The sequence below is a fragment of the Oncorhynchus kisutch genome, linkage group LG6 (assembly GCF_002021735.2).
Source record: "Oncorhynchus kisutch isolate 150728-3 linkage group LG6, Okis_V2, whole genome shotgun sequence".
Lineage (NCBI taxonomy): Eukaryota > Metazoa > Chordata > Actinopteri > Salmoniformes > Salmonidae > Oncorhynchus > Oncorhynchus kisutch.
This window is the reverse complement of record NC_034179.2, coordinates 25,241,298-25,267,569: the sequence shown is the minus strand read 5'-3', so window position 1 is coordinate 25,267,569 and position 26,272 is coordinate 25,241,298. Positions and strand designations below refer to the sequence as shown.

Here is a 26,272-nt window from a genome sequence, read left to right as displayed (position 1 = left end):
GTTAGATTGTTATATAGTTATATAGTTATATATAGTTATTTTGTTATATAGTTTAGATTGTTATAATTGTTATATAGTTGGAAAATAATTCATTTCATATATTTTCATTGATTTAATATGATTCATTTTGTTCATTCTCATTCATGTTTTATTCCTCTGTATGTTCTCATAGTCTCACAATACGTTTTTTTTTATCCTCATAGAACATACTATGATATTATCCTAAAAGGTAAATCTACCTCGACTGAATTCTCCATGGTCGCCTGGCAGGGTATAAATCCATGGAGTGCATACAAATGTGTCTGCTGTCACACACTACCTCCAAACGCCGCCCTCGAGAACAAGACACACAGGTTCACCAGAGCATCGATTTACCCCTTCCACGCATGCAGCACTATAACGGCGGAGAGGAAAATGGCTTTCTAACTACCACTTGCTTTTTTGTTCTCTGTGCCCTGTGCACAAACAAAGTCCCCACGAGCCACTGTATCAATTCTAACTTTGGTATTGGGGTGTAATCGGGCGTGTAGGACACCAGCTTGCTGAAGCGCGAGGGCCTTTGTGAGGCGCCCATCTGTTTGGTGCACGGGAACGGGCTGGTTCCCACTGAGAGGACTGGATGAAAGGTCGAGTGTGAGAGGGGCCAGCTGAAAACACAAGGGTGGGCGGCTGCCTCAGGACGCCAGTCTGTGGAGCTCCTTCCTCCCCGTGTGTCACAGTGCTCTCTTATTCTAATGGAGCATCCTGGACTACCCCTCACGCATACAACTCAGAGATCAGAGACTGCTGCTAGACACACACAGGGAATCACACAGTGTGTGTGCGCGCCTGTGCATATGTGTATGGTGGTAGTACAAGCCTAGATGTGTGCATGCATGTGTGTGCGCGCCAAGATTGTGTCTGTATGTTTCCCAAGTTTGGCCAATATTTTCTTATTGACTTGCCAATGTACATATTACCTAGACTCAGTGACCCCTGAGAAGCACATTTCTGTGTGAGCCCAGATCGATTGATACAGTGGCCTCCCTCCCTGTTGTCTGTAGTGAGAGGATGGGGAGGTGTGGGTGCAGATGATAAGCTGCAGCAGGCCAGTCATATCACTCAGCTAGGAGTCGTGACCTCGCTGCAAAACAGCCTGATTACCTCCATGGACCACCCATTGTTACTGGCTCTCTGCTCTCAGTGGCACATTATATTATCCCTTACATCATATTCTCTCAACAAACACCATGGAGGAACCCATTAACATGGTAGAAACCAATAGATCACACATTACGTTTGAGTAGGGGTCTCCAACAGGTCGATCACGAGCTACCAGCTCTTAGCTGCTATCTAATCAAGCAACATTGACATTATCCCATCCGTGGTTAGCCACTATTGGCTTAAAAAGACAAACCTAACACAATATCTGCCAAGGAGTTTACAGCACTCTTGCCCCTGTCTGTGTGGTGTGCGCATTTGTTTCTCACTCCGAGTGTAGCCAGTTGATGTGATAACCATCTTGTTGGTTGACAGAAAAACCTTCTCAATTAAATGTTAACTGCAAAGTAGGCTTACCTGGTAGAAGTATATCATGAGTTAGTATATCATTTGTATCGTTTATTTGTTATTGGCAAACTTTTCCATGAAATGAGCAGCAGCAGTAGAGAACCATGCTAGATTAAAGGGCCATGTGCAATTAAAGGGGAATTACACTCAAAAATGTGTTTATTTTCTTTCTGACCTAAAGAATCTTCTGATGTGATTTAAGCATTGACATAGACTCAGGACATCCAACGTTGTTGTTTCTCAACAAACAATTGTAATTTTTGAGAGTGAAAAATAAAACTGAGAACATCATTTGGGACTAAAATAAAAATATCTAGAATATTTTATAGGACCCCCCTTAAAGTTGTTTATGAACCATTGTTTTAACAGGTATATTGACAGAAAACATGATCATTGCTTTCTCTTGTAGACTAAGGACCTGAAGAAGAGTTGCAGGGGAGAAGAGAAGAACGTGCCTATTTGAAAGCTAGAAAGAAATAAGTAGCTTGCAACATATATTTTTTTTGACTTCTTAGGGCTTGGCCCCTCTTTTCTCCATTTCTGACCTGAATGACATGCCCAAAGTAAACTGCCTGTAGCTCAGGCTCTGAAGCCAGGATATGCATATAATTGTTACCATTGGAAAGAAAACACTTTGAAGTTTGTAGAAATGTTCAAATAATGTAGGAGAAAATAACACAATAGATATGGCAGGAGAAAATCCAAAGACAAACCAACCAGAATTATTTTTGTTTGAGAGACCATTCTCTTAGAAATATTGTAACATAGCTCCTGTCACACCCTGACCATAGTTTGCTTTGTATGTTTCTATATTTTGGTTGGTCAGGGTGTGATCTGAGTGGGCATTCTATGTTGGATGTCTTGTTTGTCTATTTCTATGTCTGGCCTGATATGGTTCTCAATCAGAGGCAGGTGTTAGTCATTGTCTCTGATTGGGAACCATATTTTGGTAGCCTGGGTTTCACTGTGTGTTTGTGGGTGATTGTTCCTGTCTCTGTGTTTTGCACCAGATAGGGCTGTTTTTGGTTTTCCACATTTATTGTTTTGTAGTGTTCATGTTTATCTTTGTTTATTAAACATGAATCAATATAATCACGCTGCGTTTTGGTCCGCCTCTACTTCACCTAAAGAAAACCGCTACAGCTCCCTGAATGCAATTCCTATGACTTCCACAGGGTGTCAGCAGTCTATGTTCAATGTTTCAGGCTTGTAACTTCAAAAACTAATAAGAAATAACAGTTTTAGTATGAGGACACAGACTTGTAAATCCGTGTCTTTGTGTGCATTAAAGGAATTACGCACCTGCTAAAATCTGTTTCCTATTGAACATACTTCTTTCCGAAATATATATTATAGTCTAATTACATGTTAGGGTATCTGAGGAGTAAATAGAAATGTATTTTGACTTGTTGAAACAAAGTTTAGGGGTAGATTGTTGGAAACCCCAAAGTTAGAGTAAGGATAGCTGTTAATGTCAGGTGTTTGTGATTTTTCATGTCAAGCCCTATTTACTATGTCATACTTGTCACCCATCAGATCATTAAATGTCAATGATAATTTTATGTCACATGTCAAAATAGTCATGGGATTTGCTTCACCCTAGTTACGGAGAAATATCCTAGTTTGTAGTGAGGCTATAGCCAGAACTTACAGCCATATTGTAACTTCCATAACAGAACCCTAAATCATTTATAGAAATCCAATGATATGAAAGAGAAAACATAATGATTCAATATGGAATTAGTGCAATAAGTAATGAAAGCCTTCAAAATAATTTTGGCAAAATGAAAACTTTCATACTTGATATTTTCCATGATGTCTGTGTAGATGATCTGAGAGGAGCATTAAACCCAGACAGGTTGGGGATATGGGGTAGGCAATTTGCTTGTGTGAGAGTTGGCATGTGTTTTGGACAGGAACACACCACAGGTCCCTCTTACCCCAGGTCCTGTTGGCCAGGGTCCACATGCCCTCCAGCTTCGTCAAGCCCCCATACAGCCCTCCACTACCCCCATCACACATCCCCGGTATCTGGCCATGGCTGTTTAAATGAGCACAAAGCATGGGGCAGGGCAGCTCAGCTGGCCTCCACTCCCCACTTGACACAAGTTTGACCTGTGCTGTGTATGTCCTCCCTGTAGGCTGCACCTCCACCCTGACACAGGCTGTCTCTCTATCTCCTCTCCCCAAACATGCTGGGGCAGCCATCCAGGGCCTGTGTGCGTCCTCAGGTCACATGGGTCAATTAAATTCAAATTGAGGATAAATGATCTGCAAATGATCTACAAATAAGAGAGTAATTCAAGGTAAGTTCCTCTTTATGGTTTACAAAAGCTGAGACTTTACTCATATAGTCTGGGTTATTGTGTTAATGGATTCATGGAACTGAGAGGAAATGCCTGACTGATATTGGCATATTGACTGTGTTTACAGATGACAAACGATATAACTCAAAACATAGCAGAATTCTAATTAGCAAAAATGTATTGCTGTTTTACTGAGTGTTACTCTACTATGATGTCGTACAGATTTGACATACTTCCTCAACATCTCTCTCTCTCATATCCACACACATACACAGAGAGCGGGGCAACATGGCATGCTTCACAGACGTGGCCAGTGTGAGTGTGAGTGAAAGGCGTGTAACAGCCCCTCTCCCTGAGGGGTTGATGACACTAAAGAGACCTAACAGAAGCAGCCGCGACAGAGAGGGGTAGGGAGGACCTTCTGCCATTCTGCTCTTTTACAACTTTACAAAATAGCCTTTTAATTTGCCTGAGCGTCTGGGGTGTCTGAGTTGTGCCCGTATCAATCACCATCATCACTGGGCTCCAGGCACATTGTCCCTAAGGCTCTCTTACTGCAAGGCCCCCAGACATCCTCTCCCCCTGGGGGAGCCCCTCTCCTTCTCTCCCTTGTCCCCTGTCCTCTACCTAACCCCCTCTCCTCCACCCTCTCTCATCATCACTCACACAACCCCTGTCACACTGCCTGGTTCCTCCCTCATGTTACCGCTCTCTCTTTTCCCTAACATTATTATATTTGTCAAATTGCTTTATGTTTGACCATCGTATAAAAAAATCACACATTTACCATCTATTAAGAAAAACAAAATAAGTTGAGGTTTCAAATTATGTTGCCTGTCTTGAACTAATTATTCATATAAATTATAACTTATGACCTAATATTGCCTTATATTGGATGGTAGGTTATTGTATGAACTAATAATGTCACATAGCCTGTAAGCCTGCGAAACCTAACAGTTGCTCAATGTAATCTTCAGGATCAGCTGAGAAATCATGATTTGTAATGTCTATTCCATAACAAAACTGCACCATGATCTGTGTGAATGATTCCCCACCATAGTGAGCAGAGCTGTTTGATTAGAGACACTGAAGACTGCTTCATTAACCTAATGTGCTGTACTCTCCCTGGGTGGTTTTGGTATGTAAATGAATATTTGTCTGCACCATTCCCTCTCCCTCTGTGGTAGTTTTGGCAGAGTCCTAAATGATGATGGTGACATTGAGGACTATCAATGGTATGGACTAACAGGGGGTGTCTTGATGAAGGCACATCATTGAGCGAGACAAATCCATGATATGAATTGGCAGACAAGGGGAAAAGCGGTCGATACGGATTACAGCTAAGCCTCTTCTCTTTGTGGCTGTTGGCCCTGGCATTGACGGGCTCTCCCAGAAGCCCCTGCTCTGTGGGGTTGGGGGTGGGCCGTAACTGGCAGGGTGAAGACCACTGTTATACCTGAAAGCTCCACCACTCCTATCCCTGCCCTCTCCAGTCACAATGTGCTGGCACACACAGACCAACCACTGCCAGCTGGGCAGGCACTAAGCAGGTACACAATCACTAGTCAACTGGATAGGATGAAGACCTCAGTAGATGATTGGGAATGGAAAAACACAGCAAAATCATGTGCATATATTTCACCTAGCTAAAGGTGTTGTGCATGTACGTAAGGTGTTCAAGGAGTGTTGTGGTGTGTTTTGGTTTTGCTGAGCGCTCTACGTGCTGAGTGCTACACTGAGGGGTCTAGTGCTGCCCCACTTCCCTGCCTTGAAGAATTGCTGAAGTGTGTCATTTCTCAATGGCCTTCGGCACTGCTTGCTGAGAGGACAGGAGGTGCAGGTGTTGTGGTGTCAGGAGGCTTAAACCTTGCTTAAGTCTCTCAATGTAGCCTTCTGGTACCTCTTGTGTTATTTACCCTGCTTCCGCTCTAACAAAAAATTAGACAATGGTGTCAAAAAATGTAACTATCAATTGACATTACAGTAACAAGCATGTTGAGATAATTCCAATAAAAACATATCAGTTTGTCTTACTTTCATGGGGTTCAATTATTTCAATGATGTCATTGATTAGAATTAGTAGTATTTTTGTTCTCAACCACTTTGAGTCTGAATTAGTCAGAACAGAGCCTTCTCACAACATTGGACACAGTAACGGAGCTGTCCACATAGTGGAGGTGCTGATTTCAAATTCTGTCTCAGCCGTGCCTGTCAGCTATCCCATGCTCAAGGACTAACTGCCTCTTTATGAATAGCCTACACTCTATGCACTCACTATGAGTGGCATGTCTTTGTTTTATTAAGTGTTCATACCTTTATTTGTCACCTCTTTGGGAATAGCACCTGGGAGCCAGATAGGGGCTTGCCCACAACAAAGACTGAACCATCTGCCCCGTCACCCAACCCTCTTTCTGCAACAAGTGAGAGGATATAGTCTCACCCTCTCGCTCCTCTTCTCTCTCTTTTTATATACATCACTTCCCATTGTTTGAGGTGCTGCACAATGGAGCCCTTAATTTTGCAATGTTACAGTGAAGTCGTTCTGTAGTTCAGAACAGAGTGGTGGTTGATGAATGGATAAAGCTCTGGTGAAGTGTGATTGGCACTGTAGGAGAGTCTCTGATTAATCAGCTGAGAGAGAGAGAGCAACAGGAGTTTACTTGTTATATCAACTACAGCTGATGAAGTGCTGTACATGCAGGTGAGAATCAGTTTGTTTCAAAGGGTCAGGCAGCGCTAGGCTGTTATTATATGCTGTGTATTTTCAGCTTCTTTGCTATTTAATATTTGTATCTATTACTTCCACATTCCAGTATTGCGTAATCAGCGTTAATTGGCTCCAATTAGCATCTAGTCATTTATTTTTTCCTACAAATTATTTGTATGAATGATCCCACCGGGTTGCCTGTTCATCTCATTAGAGACAATTAGCTGCAATTAGCACACACTAATGAGATGCTTTCTGAGTCCAAAACAAACAACGTGCACCCTGCCTGATTCCAGAGCTGTTCAGACCTCTTGTGTGTTGGAGTGGTGCTGGAGACCAAGTGCACTGGGCCAGGCTTCCTATCAACACCTCGATCTCACAGAGGAACGAACACAAACCTAGCTGGAGGCTCCCAGGCCCACCGCACAGCAGCATTCAATATAACCAAGCAAATCATTTTCACTTTCCATTGACGTGTTGCAGATTTCTTTCATTGTGATATTTATCATATTGGTGTTTGTTGCATTTCAAATGGGAGACCGAGTGAATAAGATCCTATACAGTATGTTTACAGCAGGGATTAACAACTAGGGGGCCGATTGTTTTTTGAATGGATGGTCGGGGGGCAGAACATATTCACAAATAATTTCTAGACTGTAGCAACTGTTTGCTTTCAGAGGACTACAGTGGCTACTCTTAACAAACACATAGCGAACCTACACAAGCAACTGGGGAAAACAGTGTCCTCTGGCAACGGGGGCCTCCTTGGAGATGTTAAGCCCGGACCGGACACAGACTAGAATAAGCTTTGCCACCCTGGATGCAGAGGCAACGGCACCTTCTTCCCTAGGGGCTTCCTATTTCAGATCGGATCCGGAGGTACCTGCGCCTTCATCCTCTGTTCTGTCTTCCTCTCCAATGGCTTCTACCTCAGATTCAGATCCTCAGAGCTTCCATCCTCAGCAGACCGTGAGGTTATCTGAGACTCTGGCCCATTCATCATCCATGATGGATACTACAGCTGGCTCGGGTCCATTGGGCCCCACCACCCCTCGGTCCTCAAGGGGTTTGCGAAACCACTTGAGGCGAAACGGCCGGACCTCCTCAGCCATTGCAACAGCTGTCGTCATCAGCAGTTCTATGGTAAGAAACACCATGGTTCCCAGGGAAAAAACCCTGTGCTATCCTGGAGCACGAGTAAAGGACATTACAAGGCTGCTTCTGACCATTCTCCGACAGTTGCCAGGAACTGACGCTTTCGTAGTCCATGTGGGGTCAAACGACATTAGAAGGAATAGCTCGGAAATTCTGAAAATTGATTTTAAAGAACTGATTCTAGCACTGAAGGATTCCATAAAGTGGCCACTTATTTCAGGTACAGTACCATCGTTGGGCCACGGGTGTGAAAGATTCAGAACCACATTCCTGTAAAGTTTAGAGAGGATCTCATGTTAAATACTGTAATGTGGCTACAGGTTCATCTGCCTCACTTAAAGCCCATTCTTGTGGGAGCCTGCTATAGACCACCAAGTGCTAACAGTCAGTATCTGGATAATGTGTGAAATGCTTGATAATGTATGTGATATCAACAGAGAGGTATATTTTCTGAGTGATTTAAATATTGACTGGCTTTCATGAAGCTGCCCACTCAAGAAAAAGCTTCAAACTGTAACCCAGTGCCTGCAACCTGGTTCAGGTTATCAGTCAACCTACCAGGGTTGTTACAAACAGCACAGGAATGAAATCATCAACATGTATTGATCACATCTTTACTAATGCTGCAGAAATTTGATGTAGTGATCACAATATAGTAGCCATATCTAGGAAAACCAAAGTTCCAAAGGCTGGTCCTAACATAGTGTATAACTAGTCATACAATATGTTTTGTTGTGATTCCTATGTTGATGATATTTGCTGTTCTGTGTTGTGTAATGAGTAGCAACCAGACGCTGCACTTGACACATTGATGACATTTCTTATTCCAGTTACTGATAAGCATGCACCCATTAAGAGAATGACTGTAAAAACAGTTAAATCCCCATGGAGGGATGAGAAATAAAAAAAAATGGTATGGTTGAGAGGGATGAGGCAAAGGAATGGCAAATACGTCTGGCTGCACAACCAATTGGCAAACATACTGCAAATTGAAAAATCATGTGTCTAAACTGAATAAAGAGGAAAAACTGTAGTATGAAACAAAGCTAAATGATATGAAGAATTATAGTAAAAAGGCAAACTCAGCTCCATCATTCATTGAATCAGATGGTTCATTCATCACAAAACCAACTGATATTGCCAATTACTTTAATGATTTTTTAATTGACAAGCTTAGCATACTTAGGCATGACATGCCAGCAACAAACGTCGACACCACGTATCTAAGAATAACTGATCAAATTATGAAAGACAAAACATTGTAATTTTGAATTCTTTAAAGTGAGTGTGGAAGAGGTTAAAAAAAGGATTGTTGTCTATCAACAATGACAAGCCACCGGGGTCTGACAACTTGGATATCTATCTTCAATCTAAGCCTACTAGAAAGTGTGTGCCCTCAGGCCTGGAGGAAAGCAAAAGTAATTATGTTACCCAAGAATAGTTAAGCCCACTTTACTTGCTCAAATAGCCGACCAATCAGCCTGTCACCAACCCTAAATAAACTTTTTGAGAAAAAAAATTGTTTGACCAGATACAATGCTATTTTACTGTAAACAAAATGACAACAGACTTTCAGCATGTTTATAAGGAGGGACATTGGACAACAAGTATGACATTTACACATATGACTGAATATTGGAGAAACTGATGATAAAAATATTGTGGGAGCTGTTTTATTAGACTTCAGTGCAGCCTTTGACATTATCGATCATTGTCTGCTACTGGAAAACATGTATGTGTTATGGCTTTACACCCCATGCTATATTGTGGATATAGTGTTACCTGTCTAACGGAACACAGAGGGTGTTCTTTAATGGAAGCCTCTCCAACATAATCCAGGTAGAATCAGGTATTCCCCAGGGCAGCTGTCTAGGCCCCTGTCTTTTTTCATTCTTTACTAAAGAGTAAAGCCAGTGTGTCCATGTATACTACAGTGAGTGAAATCAATGTAACACTGAACAAAGAGCTGCAGTTTGATTTAGAATGGGTGGCAAGGAATAAGTTAGTCCTAAATATTTAGAAGTCTGTCCATAAAAAAGCGCTGCTCTGCATTCTAAACAACTCTATCAACAAGGCAGTTCCTACAAGCCCTAGTTTTGTCACACCTGGAGATGTGTGGTCAGGTGACACGAAGAGGGACCTCGGAAAATTACAATTGGCTCAGAATAGGGCAGCACCACTGACCCTTAAATGTACACGGAGAGCTAACATTAATAATATGCATGTAAATCTCTCATGACTCAAAGTGGAAGAGAGATTGACTTCATCACTACTATATCCTATCAACGGAACATTAAAAACTGTAATATCTTATGTTTCACCGAGTCGCGGCTGAACGATGACATTAATAACATATAGCTGGCGGGTTATACACTCTATCGGCAGGATAGAACAGCAGCCTCTGATAAGACATGGGGCGGTGGCCTCTGCATATATGTAAACAACAGCTGGTGCACAATATCTAAGGGAGTCTCGAGGTTTTGCTTGCCTGAGGTAGAGAATCTCATGATAATCTGGAGACCACACTAACTACCTAGAGAGTTTTCAGACATATTTTTCATAGCTGTCTACATATCACCACAGACGGATGCTGGCACTAAAACCGCACTCAATGAGCTGTATTCCTCCATAAGCAAACAGGAAAAGGCTCATCCAGAGGTGGCACTCCTAGTGGCCGGGGACTTTAATGCAGGGAAACTTAAATCAGTTTTACCTAATTTCTATCAGCATGTTAAAGGTGCAACCAGAGGGAAAACAACTCTAGACCACATTTACTCCACACACAGAGACTCGTACAAAGCTTTCCCTCGCCCTCCATTTGGCAAATCTGACCATAATTCTATCCTCCTGATTCCTGCTTACAAGCAAAAATTAAAGCAGGAAGCACCAGTTACTCAGTCTATAAAAAGCTGGTCAGATGAAGCAGATGCTAAGCAGAACTGTTTTGCTAGCACAGACTGGAATATGTTCCTGGGATTCTTCCGATGGCATTGAGGAGTACACCACATCAGTCACTGGCTTCATCAATAAGTGCGCTGAGGACATTGTCCCCACAATGACTGTACGTGCATACCCCAACCAGAAGCCATGGATTACAGGCAACATTCGCACTGAGCTAAAGGGTAGAGCTGCCGCTTTCAAGGAGCGGGATTGGGATTCTAACCCGGAAGCTTATAAGAAATCCCGCTATGCCCTCTGACAAACCATCAAACAGGCAAAGCATCAATACAGGACTAAGATCGAATCGTACAACTCCGGCTCCGACGCTCGTCGGATGTGGCAGGGCTTGCAAACTATTACAGACTACAAAGGGAAGCACAGCTGAGAGCTGCCCAGTGACATGAGCCTACCAGACGAGCTAAATAACTTCTATGCTCGCTTTAAGGCAAGTAACACTGAAACATGCATGACAGCATCAGCTTTTCTGGACAATTGTGTGATCACGCTCTCCGCAGCCGATGTGAGCAAGACGTTGAAACAGGTCAACATTCACAAGGCCGCAGGGTCAGATGGATAACCAGGACGTGTACTCCGAGCATGCGCTGACCAATTGGCAAGTGTCTTCACTGACATTTTCAACCTCTCCCTGTCTGTGTCTGTAATACCAACATGTTTCAAGCAGACCACCATAGTCCCTGTGCCCAAGAACACTAAGGTAACCTGCCTAAACGACTACCAACCCGTAGAACTCACATGAAATGCTTTGAAGGCTGGTCATGGCTCACATCAACACCATAATCCCAGAAACCCTATACTCACTCCAATTTGCATACCGCACCAACAGATCCACAGAGGATGCAATCTCTATTGCACTCCACATTGCCTTTTCACACATGGACAAAAGCTCAAAGCTCATCACTAAGCTAAAGTCCCGGGGACTAAACACCTCCTTCTGCAACTGGATCCTGGACATCCTGACGGGCCGCCCCCAGGTGGTAAGGGTCGGCAACAACACATCCGCCAAGCTGATCCTCAACACGGGGGCCCCTCAGGGGTGCGTGCTCAATTACCTCCTGCACTCCCTGTTTACTCATGACTGCACAGCCAGGCACAACTCCAACACCATCATTAAGTTTGCCGATGACACAACAGTGGTAGGCCTGATCACTGACAACTATGAGACAGTCTACAGGGAGGAGGTCAGAGACCTGACCGTGGGGTGCAAGGAAAACAATGTCTCCCTCAACGGGATCAAGACAAAGGATACGATTGTAGACTACAGGAAAAGGAGGACCGGGCACACCCCCATTCTCATTGACGGGGCTGTAGTGGAGCAGGTTGAGAGCTTCAAGTTCCTTGGCGTCCACATCACCAACAAACTAGCATGGTCCAAGCACACCAAGACAGTCGTAAAGAGGGAACGACAAAACGTATTCCTTCTCAGGAGACTGAAAAGATTTGGCATGGCTCCTCAGATCCTGAAAATATTTTACAGCTGCACCATCGAGAGCATCCTGACTCATTGCATCACTGCCTGGTATGGAAAGTACTTGGCCTCCGACCGCAAGGCACTACAGAGGGGAGTGCGTGCGGCCCAGTACATCACCGGGACCAAGCGTCCTGCCATCCAGGACCTCTACAGTATACCAGGCTGTGTCAGAGATTGTTCTCTCTGCTACTGCACGGCAAGTAGTACTGGAGCGCCAAGTCTAGGTCCAAGAGGCTTCTAAACAGCTTCTACCCTCAAGCCATATATTTGCATTGCCCCCCCCCCCCTTCTACACTGCTACTACTCTCTGTTATTATCTATGCATAGCCACTTTAATAGCTCTACCTATATGTACATATTACCTCAATTACCTTGACACCAGTGCCCACGCACATTGACTCTGTACCGGTACCCCCTGTATATAGCCCTGCTATTGTTATTTACTGCTGCTCTTTAATGATTTGTTATTCTTATCTCCTACTTTTTTTTCTTCTTAAAACTGCATTGTTGGTTAAGGGCTTGTACAGTGCCTTGCGAAAGTATTCGGCCCCCTTGAACTTTGCGACCTTTTGCCACATTTCAGGCTTCAAACATAAAGATATAAAACTGTATTTTTTTTTGTGAAGAATCAACAACAAGTGGGACACAATCATGAAGTGGAACGACATTTATTGGATATTTCAAACTTTTTTAACAAATAAAAAACTGAAAAATTGGGCGTGCAAAATTATTCAGCCCCCTTAAGTTAATACTTTGTAGCGCCACCTTTTGCTGCGATTACAGCTGTAAGTCGCTTGGGGTATGTCTCTATCAGTTTTGCACATCGAGAGACTGACATTTTTTCCCATTCCTCCTTGCAAAACAGCTCGTGGTCAGTGAGGTTGGATGGAGAGCATTTGTGAACAGCAGTTTTCATTTCTTTCCACAGATTCTCGATTGGATTCAGGTCTGGACTTTGACTTGGCCATTCTAACACCTGGATATGTTTATTTTTGAACCATTCCATTGTAGATTTTGCTTTATGTTTTGGATCATTGTCTTGTTGGAAGACAAATCTCCGTCCCAGTCTCAGGTCTTTTGCAGACTCCATCAGGTTTTCTTCCAGAATGGTCCTGTATTTGGCTCCATCCATCTTCCCATCAATTTTAACCATCTTCCCTGCCCCTGCTGAAGAAAAGCAGGCCCAAACCATGATGCTGCCACCACCATGTTTGACAGTGGGGATGTTGTGTTCAGGGTGATGAGCTGTGTTGCTTTTACGCCAAACATAACGTTTTGCATTGTTGCCAAAAAGTTCAATTTTGGTTTCATCTGACCAGAGCACCTTCTTCCACATGTTTGGTGTGTCTCCCAGGTGGCTTGTGGCAAACTTTAAACAACACTTTTTATGTATATCTTTAAGAAATGGCTTTCTTCTTGCCACTCTTCCATAAAGGCCAGATTTGTGCAATATACGACTGATTGTTGTCCTATGGACAGAGTCTCCCACCTCAGCTGTAGATCTCTGCAGTTCATCCAGAGTGATCATGGGCCTATTGGCTGCATCTGTGGTCAGTCTTCTCCTTGTATGAGCTGAAAGTATAGAGGGACGGCCAGGTCTTGGTAGATTTGCAGTGGTCTGATACTCCTTCCATTTCAATATTATCGCTTGCACAGTGCTCCTTGGGATGTTTAAAGCTTGGGAAATCTTTTTGTATCCAAATCTGGCTTTAAACTTCTTCACAACAGTATCTCGGTCCTGCCTGGTGTGTTCCTTGTTCTTCATGATGCTCTCTGCGCTTTTAACGGACCTCTGAGACTATCACAGTGCAGGTGCATTTATACGGAGACTTGATTACACACAGGTGGATTGTATTTATCATCATTAGTCATTTAGGTCAACATTGGATCATTCAGAGATCCTCACTGAACTTCTGGAGAGAGTTTGCTGCACTGAAAATAAAGGGGCTGAATAATTTGGCACGCCCAATTTTTCAGTTTTTGATTTGTTAAAAAAGTTTGAAATATCCAATAAATGTCGTTCCACTTCATGATTGTGTCCCACTTGTTGTTGATTCTTCACAAAAAAAAATACAGTTTTATATCTTTATGTTTGAAGCCTGAAATGTGGCAAAAGGTCGCAAAGTTCAAGGGGGCCGAATACTTTCGCAAGGCACTGTATGTAAGCATTTCATTGTAAGGTCTCCACCTTTTGTATTCGGCGAATATGACAAATAACATTTGATTTGATTTGTTTTTATAAGAAGTGTTGACATGCTGAATGCACCGATGTGTCTGTTTAAACTACTAGCACACAGCCAGGACACCAATGCATATCAACCAGAGGTCTCTTCAAAATCCCCAAGTCAAGAACAGACTATGGGAGGTGCACAGTACTATACAGAGCCATGACTTCATGAAACTTTAATCCACATCAGGTAACTGATGCGAACAATAGAATCAGATTTTAAAAACAGATAAAAATACTATGAAGAGATACACACAGGTACAGACACACGCATACGCACACACGCTAGAACACACACTCTACACATGTACATTGTAATATTGTTGTATGGTGGTGTTATACACTTTGTAGAGTAGATATGTAGTTGTGTAATTATGTTGTATGATGTACTGTGTTATCTTTTGTTTCATATGTGATGTAAGTGCCTTAATGTGTCTGGACCCCAGGAAGAGTAGCTGCTGCCTTGGAAGCAATTTATGTGGATCCCTAATAAATACAAATACAAGTAGACTGCAAATTGACCGCAAGAAGCCCAAACAGATATAATATTTGACTAAAACATAATAATTTCAGACCTTGCTTACATTCGTATAAGATCACGTGTCTCTCTATTATAAGTGGAAGTATTTGAGAACAAATTTCCTAAATTAAAATCACTTGGAGCTGATTTTCTGGTGTTTTTACAGTTTTTTTTATGTCCAACAATTAACATTTTGTTGAGCTAGACAAGGCTACAGGATCCTCAGCAGAATGGAAAATGGATTAATGGATAATTCATGGAAAATGCCATTACCTACCTATTGTAGTTACGTAGGTAGTATTGAAAAAATGTTGTATACAGCACCACATGGTGGCTAGCAAATACGTATTTTACAACATCAGCTCACACTGTATCAGACACTCTCTCCCACCAATTCGGTAACATTCTCAGGGATAGAGAGTAGTGTGATAGGGACAGAAACAGAGGGGAGAAAGAATTGTTACTTACTCTACTGGAGCAGGGGTCTTCAACTATTTCTCTCCCAGGGACCCCCATCCTATGTTATCATCAGGTGAATGATAATGGCAAGGAGAAGTAATCAACATGTTGTTTCAAAATAATGTTTCATTATTTTGACCTCCTCACATTAGAACTGGAAGAGGAAGTGTAAACTCTAAGCCTATTAGCTGGAAAGGTACCTCCAAAAATATTTCCGCTAAGAGCAGCTGTTAAACAAAGGTTAGCCATGTGTTGGCAAAAAATAAAGTCCAAGTCAAGAAAGCTTACCAGCAGCGAGTGACACTTGCTGCACTAGTAGCCTATTCGTGGGTGCTTTTTCAAAGCCTATGTCAGATACTTCAATAAGCTTAATTGGCTCCAATTAGTAATTTGCTCAATATTAGGAAATAAAGTTGACATTAGAAAGAAGATATTCTCCTCTTTTCTACTGTCGGTATGTAATTCAAAATGTGTTTATTCTGTTGTTATTAGAGATATTCATAAAAACATTGAAACATGTTTTTATATACTTTTCCACGGTCCCACTGCAGTAACTCCGGTTGAATACCCCTGTAGTAGAGAAATTCCCTGGTGAAATAGATTGATCAGAGCGGTACAGGAAAGGAGGCTTCGCTCACTGTGGGGAAGAGTCTGATTATTCCTAGTAACAGTAACCTACTATGATGCAGAGTTTTCTACAGGGGCAAAGGAGGGGCAACATTAGGATTCTAGGAGCAGTGGAAAGGGTATTGTAAGAGGGTAGAGGGGTATGGATGGGAGAAGGGTAGTATTATTGGGCTTTACGATGCAGAGAGATCGGTGTCTTTCAGTTTGGTGGAGAAGGGGGAATTTTGGAATTGAACAATTTAGTAGCCTAAATGTACACTGAGTATACCAAACATTAGGAACACCTTCCTAATGTTGAGTTTTGTCTTGCCCATTCACCCTCGGAATGGCACACATACACAATCCATATCTCAATTGTCTCAAGGCTTAAAAGTCCTTCTTTAACCTGTCTCCTCCCTTTCATCTACTCTGATTCAAATGGATTTAACAAGTGACATCGATAAGGGATCATGGCTTTCACCTGGATTCACCTGGTCAGTCTATGTCATGGAAAGAGCAGGTGTTCTTAATGTTTTGTACACTCAGTGTATATCTTTGTATATAGTTTAAATGTAGCCCTTTATTTTTGATGATATGTGTTCATCAACAGATCATTTGTTGGAACAGGATCTTCATATCTTCATGAATAATACTGCATTTGAAAGCATACAAGAACTGCATGCATTGCCTGTTTTGGTACTTAAAGCAGGTCTGACAGCCAGGTCTTTCCCATCACCCTCTGCTCAGGCCTGTTCTCTGCCTGCATCTCAAATCTATTCAAATATTAAGTAACCAGGGGAACAACAATGTGTTTGAAATGATGGGGCTGTGTTTTGGGTGATTTGTAGATTCTCACAGCCTCTGGGTATAGGATAGAGGAGGTAGACTTCAGCCATCCATCAGCTACAGCCAGATTGTCATTTGAATAGACGCTGTGTGCAAGGGATGATTGGTCCAAAAATAGGAAACATAAATTAACCCAATGGTTGTATTATTAGGGCTAAGTTAAACCTGCGACTGCAAGAAAAAATATTTTACACGGGCATGAAAATAGTTATCCGAAACGTCTATTTTAATTTTAGACTATTAAATATTAACTGCTGAATTTGTAAACCTGTTGTGTATTCAAAATTAGGCCTATTCTATATATTTTTGTATGGCGTGTGTGTGTGTCTATGTGTGTGTGTGCGTGTCTGTGAGAATTACACTATCAATGTACATCCTTGATTTCAAAATGCATTGGCCTCGCACATGCATGGTAAGGACCCTAAATAAGGACCATACGCTATCTCAATGTGTGCAGGGCAGGGACTACCGAGTTTTGCTTATGCATTAGCCATTATTTTCATCTGCTTGACATATTCCCAACATAAAACCGTAAGGCGGTGGTGAACTATCTCTCTCCTGGCGAAAGTAAAGCGTTGCCTCTCTCCTGATCTATGTGCTATAAAATTAAACACGTCCACCGGTGGTGGCTCTATCTTCAACAAGAGCTGCACTTGCGCACACAAAAGGCTATGAAGACAATCAGACGAATGGAATAGATTGTGGTGATTCTCATGCGCGAGCCACCCTATAATCTACTCAAATGAAATCAGTTCTCTTTTGGCTCTATTTTTTCTGAAGACTCAGTGTAGCTATGCAAATAAAATAAAAATCCCCTCGCGGATTTAATTAATCTTAATCTAATTTTCCAACCCCAGTGTTATGATAAACTGTATTTGATCAATTTAAAGGCTAGTGCAGTCAAAAACGATTTCCCTGTGTTTTTAAAACATATATATATTTCCAAACTATGAGGTTCTGTGTGAAATTGTGAAAATTATGATAATGCAATTTTAGTGTAAGAGCTGTTTAAATGAGTTAATACACCAAAAGAGAGTTCCAAACCTTTCTGCCAATAACACATAATTTTCCCCTCCCCAGTCAGGCCACTCCCAGACAGTCCTAGCAAAATTATTGCTTTAGAAATGGCTCTTTTTGACCATTTTAATGAATTGTTAACCAGAAATTATTTGACATTGAGATAAAAATGGCTCATAAACCCACTGGGTACACACTGGTTGAATCAACGTTGTTTTTGCGTCATTTCAATTCAATTATGTTGAACCAACGTGGAATAGACGTTGAATTGACGTCTGTGCCCAGTGGGAAGCCTACTTTGGAACATATACAAATAAATAAATCATATGAGGAGCTGGGCCTACAAGAATAGACCTGGATTTATATTTCAGAGTCTGAATGGGACTATATCACAACAGTTTCAGTCGTCCACACGGTTGATTGTTTATACATTTCCCCGGGCAACAGATATCAGCGGCACGCAGAGCTGTGGCCGGTGGGAGAAAATGGGCATGAAAATCCGCTATCTCCATGTTCCCAGCCCCGAAGACTGTCCCAAGTGCATTACCCACTGCGCGATACTATCTTTCAGGGAGCGCCTATCGCTAGACATGATATTATAATGATTATCCTTGCCCTTTCACCCAAAATGTAGAATAAGCGCAGGGAAACATTAATCTATGTAGAAAGCTTGTATTCAGACTTCCCAGAGCCCTTCCCTCCCCTCATCTGCAGATGATGAAGTCATGATGATTTGTCATTTCTGTCACGGCTCCACAGTCTTATTCTCAGATCTACTCTTTCGCTATGTTGCTTTAATACAGTATTATAACAATACCCTTTGGAAAACAATGTAGGCTAGTAAAATGTAGACCTGTATACAGAGTAGGCCTAAATAGTGAATAATAATTTACTATAATAATTGACAAATTGTTATAGTTGTTGACAAGGTTATAACAATTATGTTAGTTCAACTCTAGTTAGCGAAAATATAGGCTACTCTAAATTATTAAGACATCAAAACACAGTCATAAGTAACCATGTACATTTCCGGAGGTTAAAATTGTTTTATTCTATGAAAAACATCCAGTGTCAAGTTTTTAATGTCACATGCACAAGTACAGTGAAATGCCTTACTTGCAAACTCAAAACCAACAATGCAATAATCAATAACAATGTAATACTAGACTAAACACACACGAGAAATAAGAAGAAACATGAAGAACACAATAAGGAAATAAGTAAGCATACCATATACAGGGCCAGATACTATTACACAGGCATATTGTCCTGTTTGAAGTTAAGAGCTATAGAGTGAAAACTAAATGAAGACAATTAATTTAAAAATATTTTTCGTGAGTTTTTAATGTCTGTCAAAGACATCCAAACGAATTCTTAATGTGCGTTTAATAGCCCACTTTTGTAATTATAAAATATATGTAATCTTCATCATCATCATCATCATCATCATCATCATCATCATCATCGTCCAAGTCTGACCACATCAAACTCTATAATTGCAAGTTAACCTAACTCTGTCGTTTTGCATTGCCCTTCTTCCACATGTGAGGGTGGTGGTTTCCTTTCGAATAAAGAAGTCAGTCACATATGTTGCGTGTTTATCCGTACGTTTCTCAGTGAACTATCTAAATATCCATGCATGTGTCAGAGATGCATTTCCGTTTGATTAATCGATCTGTGAACTTCAGTGCGTCCATGTCATTCACTTTCTCTCCTCTCCTAAGACGTGCAAAAAAATGATATAGGAAGGCCTAACCATAATGATAGCCTAATAAATTATATTTCAAATTTCAGATAAATAATGTTAGATGTAAACGAACTTAGTTCCCTCTGCCAAAATGACTGTAAGCTACAAGAAAAGTTGTTGTTTTCATGAAATACTGTACCTTATTAAATGTATCCTATCCGGAGACCCTAGCTCCGCTTCGACCTGGAATATGTTATATACCTGCTGTATCGAGTTGGAATTTACGAGTTTCTAAAACAATACGACAGTTTCAAAGATACGAGGCAATAGTCGTTCTCTGTTCCCTAGTCCTTAGTGGGTCCGTCGGGCAAGTTTAGCGGGCATATTAATTGCCACTCCAACAGCAAGCTGCTGATAGGTGTCGATTCAACATGACGTCAGGAGGCTCGTAATAAGGCTAGCTCGTGCGCTTTCAGAGGTACGGATACTGAAGCTTGGACTAAAGAGTGCATCATACTCGAAGAATAGAAGGATTATGACAGAATCGACAAGATATTGAACAGATTTTTGTCATATTTGTGTTAACTTTCGACTTTGGCAATAATTATTTGGCTGTGTGGCAGTTATATATTCGTGCGTAATTGTAGTGGCATGATGCCTTGTTCAGATACACTAAATCATTAGCCTACTATCGCACCTCTTGGCTCATTTTGATGGACAAGCGGAGGCCTTGCTGCTCTCAAGTTTGCATTCTTGCCTGTGAAATGTATTCACTTTGATAAGTTATTTGTTCGTTTTCGTTTTTTTGATAAAAAAAATTTATAGCCAAGTTTTGTTCTGTCCATGCAAGAGGAATGCAATAATATTTTTGCTCAAGGGATATGATGATGCTAGCTCATTGTTGAGAGATTCGTCTGGATGAGCTGCATCCTCTGGATTGTAGGAGTGGACTAGAGCAGGTCATTCTCTAAATCAACAAAGCGACCAAGGAGACAGACACATCGCTTTGGTTTGGGACAAAAAAAGAAAGACATTCACTTGGAATAGCTGGAATTATCCAAATATGGTTCACTGTGCCGGCTGCGAAAGACCTATTCTGGACAGGTTTCTACTCAATGTTCTGGACAGACCATGGCACATCAAGTGCGTACAGTGCTGTGACTGTAAATGCAATTTGACAGAAAAATGTTTTTCACGGGAAGGGAGGCTGTACTGCAAAAACGACTTTTTTAGGTAAGCACGCCTGGGCACATGCCTTTCAATATTGTGCGGAAGAGCTTTAGCTTCTACTGGGTATCCAATTAAGCAGAACTATGCAAACAGATTATGTGAAATGTAAGTTTTATAATTATAAAATTCTATTGCAAGATTATATATATTTTTTGCAACAGGGGTATATGCCTGGTGTCAATCTTGTTTAATCTATCCTCATGAGCGACATAATTTGAACAAACCAGAGGCAGGACACCCAGATTATGAGTGGTGATCCAGGAAAAGATGATACATTATAAGCATATATCACCATGTTCTGTGACGGATTAAAGAAAAGCGTCCTTTGTTTACAAGGAAAGGCTGTCAAACAAACCACGGGGATTAAAATTATGCCAGGATTCTTGACGGAAGTGTATTCTGCGTTCAATCAGTCGGCGCACGCCCGTTTGTTTGCTGAGACTCTAGTGAAAATGTGATAAGTGGATTTGAATAATAAATTATCTTGAGAAAACCCACACTGCAATCACAGAACTCCAGTCCACACGTTTGTTAACTATTTAAATACACAACTATTTACATAAATGTAGGCTACATTGCAACATTGAAAATTTAACTGTAGCTTTGTTATTTTCAAGCATTAAATGGGATATATTTCAATAATGGACCGTTGTTTTATGCATGTTTGACTTCTCTCCATACAATAACCTAATAATAACGGCGTGGCCTTTCTTGAATTATAGTTTTAGGTAGGCCTAATAATAGTTCTACAACACGTAAACCTAGGCCTAAATATAAGATACATTTATATTAATAAAAATGTATTTAGCCTAAAAAACATAATTATTATCTTATATTTATGGTTGCTAAATAACTGGTTATCTGTGTGAATAGGCCCACGTAAAATTAATATAGTGGCGGTGAAGCTAGTGCAGGCCCAACATCCGTGTAGCCTGTAATTTCCAGATTCACAAACAAACTTGAAAAGAAAAAGCCTACGAAATTGATATATATATTTATATTCACTTGGAATCTCATCAAACATATATTAAGCATCAAAATACTGAAAATTTAATATTTTGCGTCATGAACAACGCGTATCCCTTCGTGTAAACATCTATAATGTTGCCAATAATGTTTTCATGTTACTGGTAATCTGATGTGAATATTTTCTGTGGCTATTTGCTGCTACACTGTCAACCCTGTTTTGTTTGATCAATGATGGTATTTATTTTTGCTTTCTCTCTTTTAGGAGATTTGGCACAAAGTGTGGAGGTTGCGCCCAGGGAATCTCGCCCAACGATTTGGTTCGAAGAGCAAAGAGCAAAGTGTTTCACCTGAACTGTTTCACGTGCATGATGTGTAACAAACAGCTATCTACTGGAGAGGAAATGTACATTTTAGATGAATTTAAGTTTGTTTGTAAAGAGGACTACCTAAGCAATAGCAACGGAAAGGACACAACCCTCCTCTCAGGTATGGAACATGACTTGAACCACATCCCAATTTTCAACCATAAAGCGTTAATATATATATGTATATTCTATATAATTCTATAGCCTCTTTGTGAATCATTATTTTCAACTTTTTGCTATTGCTTTATATTCCATTTATAAAAAATAAAAATAAATGGGGGGGGGGGGGCAGTTACGATAACAGTATCCTGATAGGTTCAATAACAGTACAAATCTAAACAATGACCTTGATGACGATTAAAATATTATTGTAAGGATTAGAATTGATTGTTAATTCATGTTATCATCACCAATAATAATATGTCTAAAGGTAGGTGGCTAATATGTCTAGTGCATAATACTAAGAATGACAATATTAATTGGCCCAATAGTAGCCTAATAATACTCTAATGAAATGTATTCTTGTCGATTATTTTTTGTATATTCGTTCATGAATAGGCTATAAAGACATACGAATAGATTTAAAGTAATTTCATTTCATGTTTCTTTCATCTCACAGTCACGACCTGCAGTGACCCAAGTCTATCTCCAGATTCCCAAGACCCACAGGATGATGCTAAAGATTCGGAAATCGGGCCTTTATCCGATAAAGAGGTGGGTAGCAATGAAAACGATGAGCAGAACGTAGGGGGGAAACGACGTGGGCCTCGAACAACTATAAAAGCCAAGCAACTTGAGGTCCTCAAAGCTGCTTTCACGGCCACGCCAAAACCCACAAGACACATTCGAGAACAGCTGGCGCAGGAGACAGGTCTCAACATGAGAGTGATCCAGGTAAGAGTCCATTTCGCTTACGTCTGTATCACATGAACAATAAAAAAAAAGGTTATTTTCAGAATTATTATACGGGTCTGTGAGAAAGTATTTTCAATTCAATGGCACCTAGGTCAATAATGGCAGATGGCAAGATATGCAGATTGCTTACCACGAAAGTGGTGCAGAAGCACATATTGTCATGACTTCACAATGTTTTCACACCATGACCTCTAGGCTATCTATAGTCTATACACATCAATGCAAAGGTCTTTGTTTTCTCATTTTGAAAATAGCGGCTATATGTTGGACTCTTAGTCTTTAGCATATGTTACGAGAATGTGGCAATTGGGGAATAAAAGGGTGGTGGGAGGGGGGGGGGATACATCGAAACATACGATAAACTGGGTTAAAGATCATTAAGCATTTGACAGTTGCGCCAAGGACCCATTTAGAGGTATAGTCCTATAGGCTAATCACGTCATGGTTATTAAAAGGGCATTTCACAACATGTCATCAGATCTGGGACCTCGAGATGCTGCACATTTCTAATGCACAAAATAAATATTTGACCGGGGCTGAAAACTCAATTTCAATCAGCCATTTCCATGTAATTTGTGGTGTGCAGGTTTGGTTCCAAAATCGTCGTTCTAAAGAGCGGCGCATGAAGCAGCTGAGTGCACTGGGGGCGAGAAGGCACTCGTTCTTCCGCAGTCCAAGGAGAATGAGAACTCTGGTGGACCGACTCGAACCCGGGGAGCTGGTCCCCAACGGCCATTTCTCATACTATGGTGGTAAGGTATTTTATATTCACCATGGTCCACCCAAATAACACATTTGTGTTTTAAAGATCATCAGAAATGCATTTTGACTATGAGCGCCATGCACAGGCCTTTTTACCTTATTTAAATTCCCAATTTCTCTCATAATTCACAGGTGTTTTATTGCATTAAAAAAAAGTCTAATTACAATACTGTCATCCTCCAAATAACTATTATGGCAAATTAACCCTTTATACTACTGGAAATGTAATAGTTTAAATGACATTCCTATAGTTGCATTGTACCGGTACAAGACATTTTGTTAAAGTTTTTATTTTCACCACATAAGCATTTCCCATAATAATTCTGGTGTATATGTTTGTAGATTATCAGAGTGAATACTATGGACCTGGAGGAAATTTTGAGTACTACACCCAAGGCCCCCCCTTGTTGCAGGCCCAGACCCCAGTGGACCTAGGCTTCTCCTCTGGCCCCGCTGGCACCCCTTTAGGTGGCATGGACCATCACCTGGCTGGGCACCACCCATCTGGCGAGGTGCAGTGCTTCACTGACATCATATCTCACCATCCAGTGGACTCGCCTAGCCCCGAGCCCAACGGACCCGGGTCAATGCACAGCATCTCCAGTGAGATGTGTGGCGTCAGCACACCCTTCACCTCACTGTCCATCAACGGCAGTGGATACAGCAACCAATTGTCACACCCCTCCTCAGAGATGAGCGAAGGCACTGTCTGGTAGCCCACAGGACATTATGAAGCCAAGGCTACCTATTGACTTAGGAGGCAACTGAAGTCCTGAGCGAGTATCCCTTTTACTTTATATTATTTATTTATTCATCAATTAATTTATATATAATACTATATACGCATTTAATTTATTACTTGTCTCTAACTACCTTTACTGCTGTTTTGATTGTTGCAGTTTTATTTAAAGATTCACACAGTAACAGTGTAGACTCTAAAGCAGTCATATAATGTGAATACTGTACAAGCGCTCAGCAGAACTTTTGCTTTAGAGGGTCTACCATATCAAATGATAATGATTTTTTACCTAAAGCTTTTATGATGGCTTTGGTATTCGTGCTTATTTCTCAATTTGTTTTTGTTTCTCTGTATATTTCTGTGTTTTGCCAAATCCTAGAGAGTTTGCCTTCAAAAGGAAAACTTTAAAAAGTTGTATAATCTTTTATTTAATTGAAAATAACTTGAATTTGAAGAAGAAGTCAACCTTCTAAAAATCTATGGACAATGGTTTGAGGTGGACATACAGTAGAACAGTCAACTGTTTACGTATATATTTACAGTACTTCAGGGGTTTGAATATGAGCATTGTTTGAAACCTCTTGATTCAGATGTGAACATCGTTCAAGCAACAAACCAAACTTTTGTATTTATTCTATTTATATTATGGTCATGGTTCCTCACTGTGCTAGATTGTATTATTGTGTTTACTTCGAAGAACATTTAAAAACACAAATAGACAGTTGCCAAATAAGGATAAAAGCACAATTCGTTAGTGCTTTGCGTCATCAATTGCTGAACATACAAGAAACATAGTAGCATTTTTAACAGAATGTGTTAAATTATAGTTAATTATATAATGAGGCTGTTTATTGTGTCCGAAAGGCTTTATTTTGTGTCTTTACATGAAAGTCCAAATGATTAAACATTGATGGTCAAATATGTTACCAGCAGCTGCTATATTCTTGAAATATCAACTCTCATATGATTATGTGACCTCTAGTGCATATTAGACCATTCACTGTATAATAAAACATGTACAAACAAACTGCAAGCTTTTTTAACGATAAATGGTGGACATTTTTAGGTTGAAAAGATGGACGCTACTGTTCTTTCCTCACTCACTTCTAACACACCTTCTGCACACTTCTTGATTTCTAAACAGTCGAACTAAAGTACAGTTTACCCAACTGCCCCTAGGCCCTAGTGTTATGTTATTTAAATCCCTGACATTGGGTGTATCTGATGAACAGAATCCACTCACTGATTAGACTACAGTACACAGAAGGCCACATCCACGTTGACAACGCTGCTCAGCTCTCCATCATCAGATACATTGACATGAGGATGTCTGAGCAGGCCTCCTGGATCTTGGAAAGAGGAAGATCAAGCCTATAAATTAAGAACACATGATATAACGGTAGACCTACATATTTCTCAAATGCAATAAGATTTTTTAAATATGATAATGAGATCCTACATGTATCAATTGGCACCAAAAAATTGCAGTCACAACCCTGTGGCACTAATTATAGAAGTAGGCCTACAACATATAGAAAGTATATTATTCATTTACCATATATTATAACCCACTTTATCTGAAGGGTTTAAGGTGTATTATGCTGAACAACAATTAAATCGGATAGTATTCGTCCACCCGACATTATCTGGTTGAATTATTTTAATAATCCAAAATCAATAGCCTAAACAACAACCTCCGGTTGCTTGAAGTTAAACTGTTGCAGATCTATTTCGTCATTCAATTTTTATTTTTGATCTTTGAGTCGCCTCTTGATGACGTACGTA

General features: G+C 40.8%; 1 protein-coding gene across 1 annotated transcript; it reads left to right on the top strand.

Moving 5' to 3' along the window:
• Positions 1-19,984: 19,984 nt before the first annotated feature.
• Positions 19,985-25,514, top strand: LOC109892088 (LIM/homeobox protein Lhx1-like). The gene is made up of 5 exons (XM_020484508.2): positions 19,985-20,740; positions 21,969-22,192; positions 22,691-22,965; positions 23,573-23,738; positions 24,091-25,514. Exons 1-5 carry the CDS (start codon positions 20,571-20,573, stop codon positions 24,462-24,464), a joined length of 1,209 nt encoding a protein of 402 aa, XP_020340097.1. The 5' UTR covers positions 19,985-20,570; the 3' UTR covers positions 24,465-25,514.
• Positions 25,515-26,272: the final 758 nt, after the last annotated feature.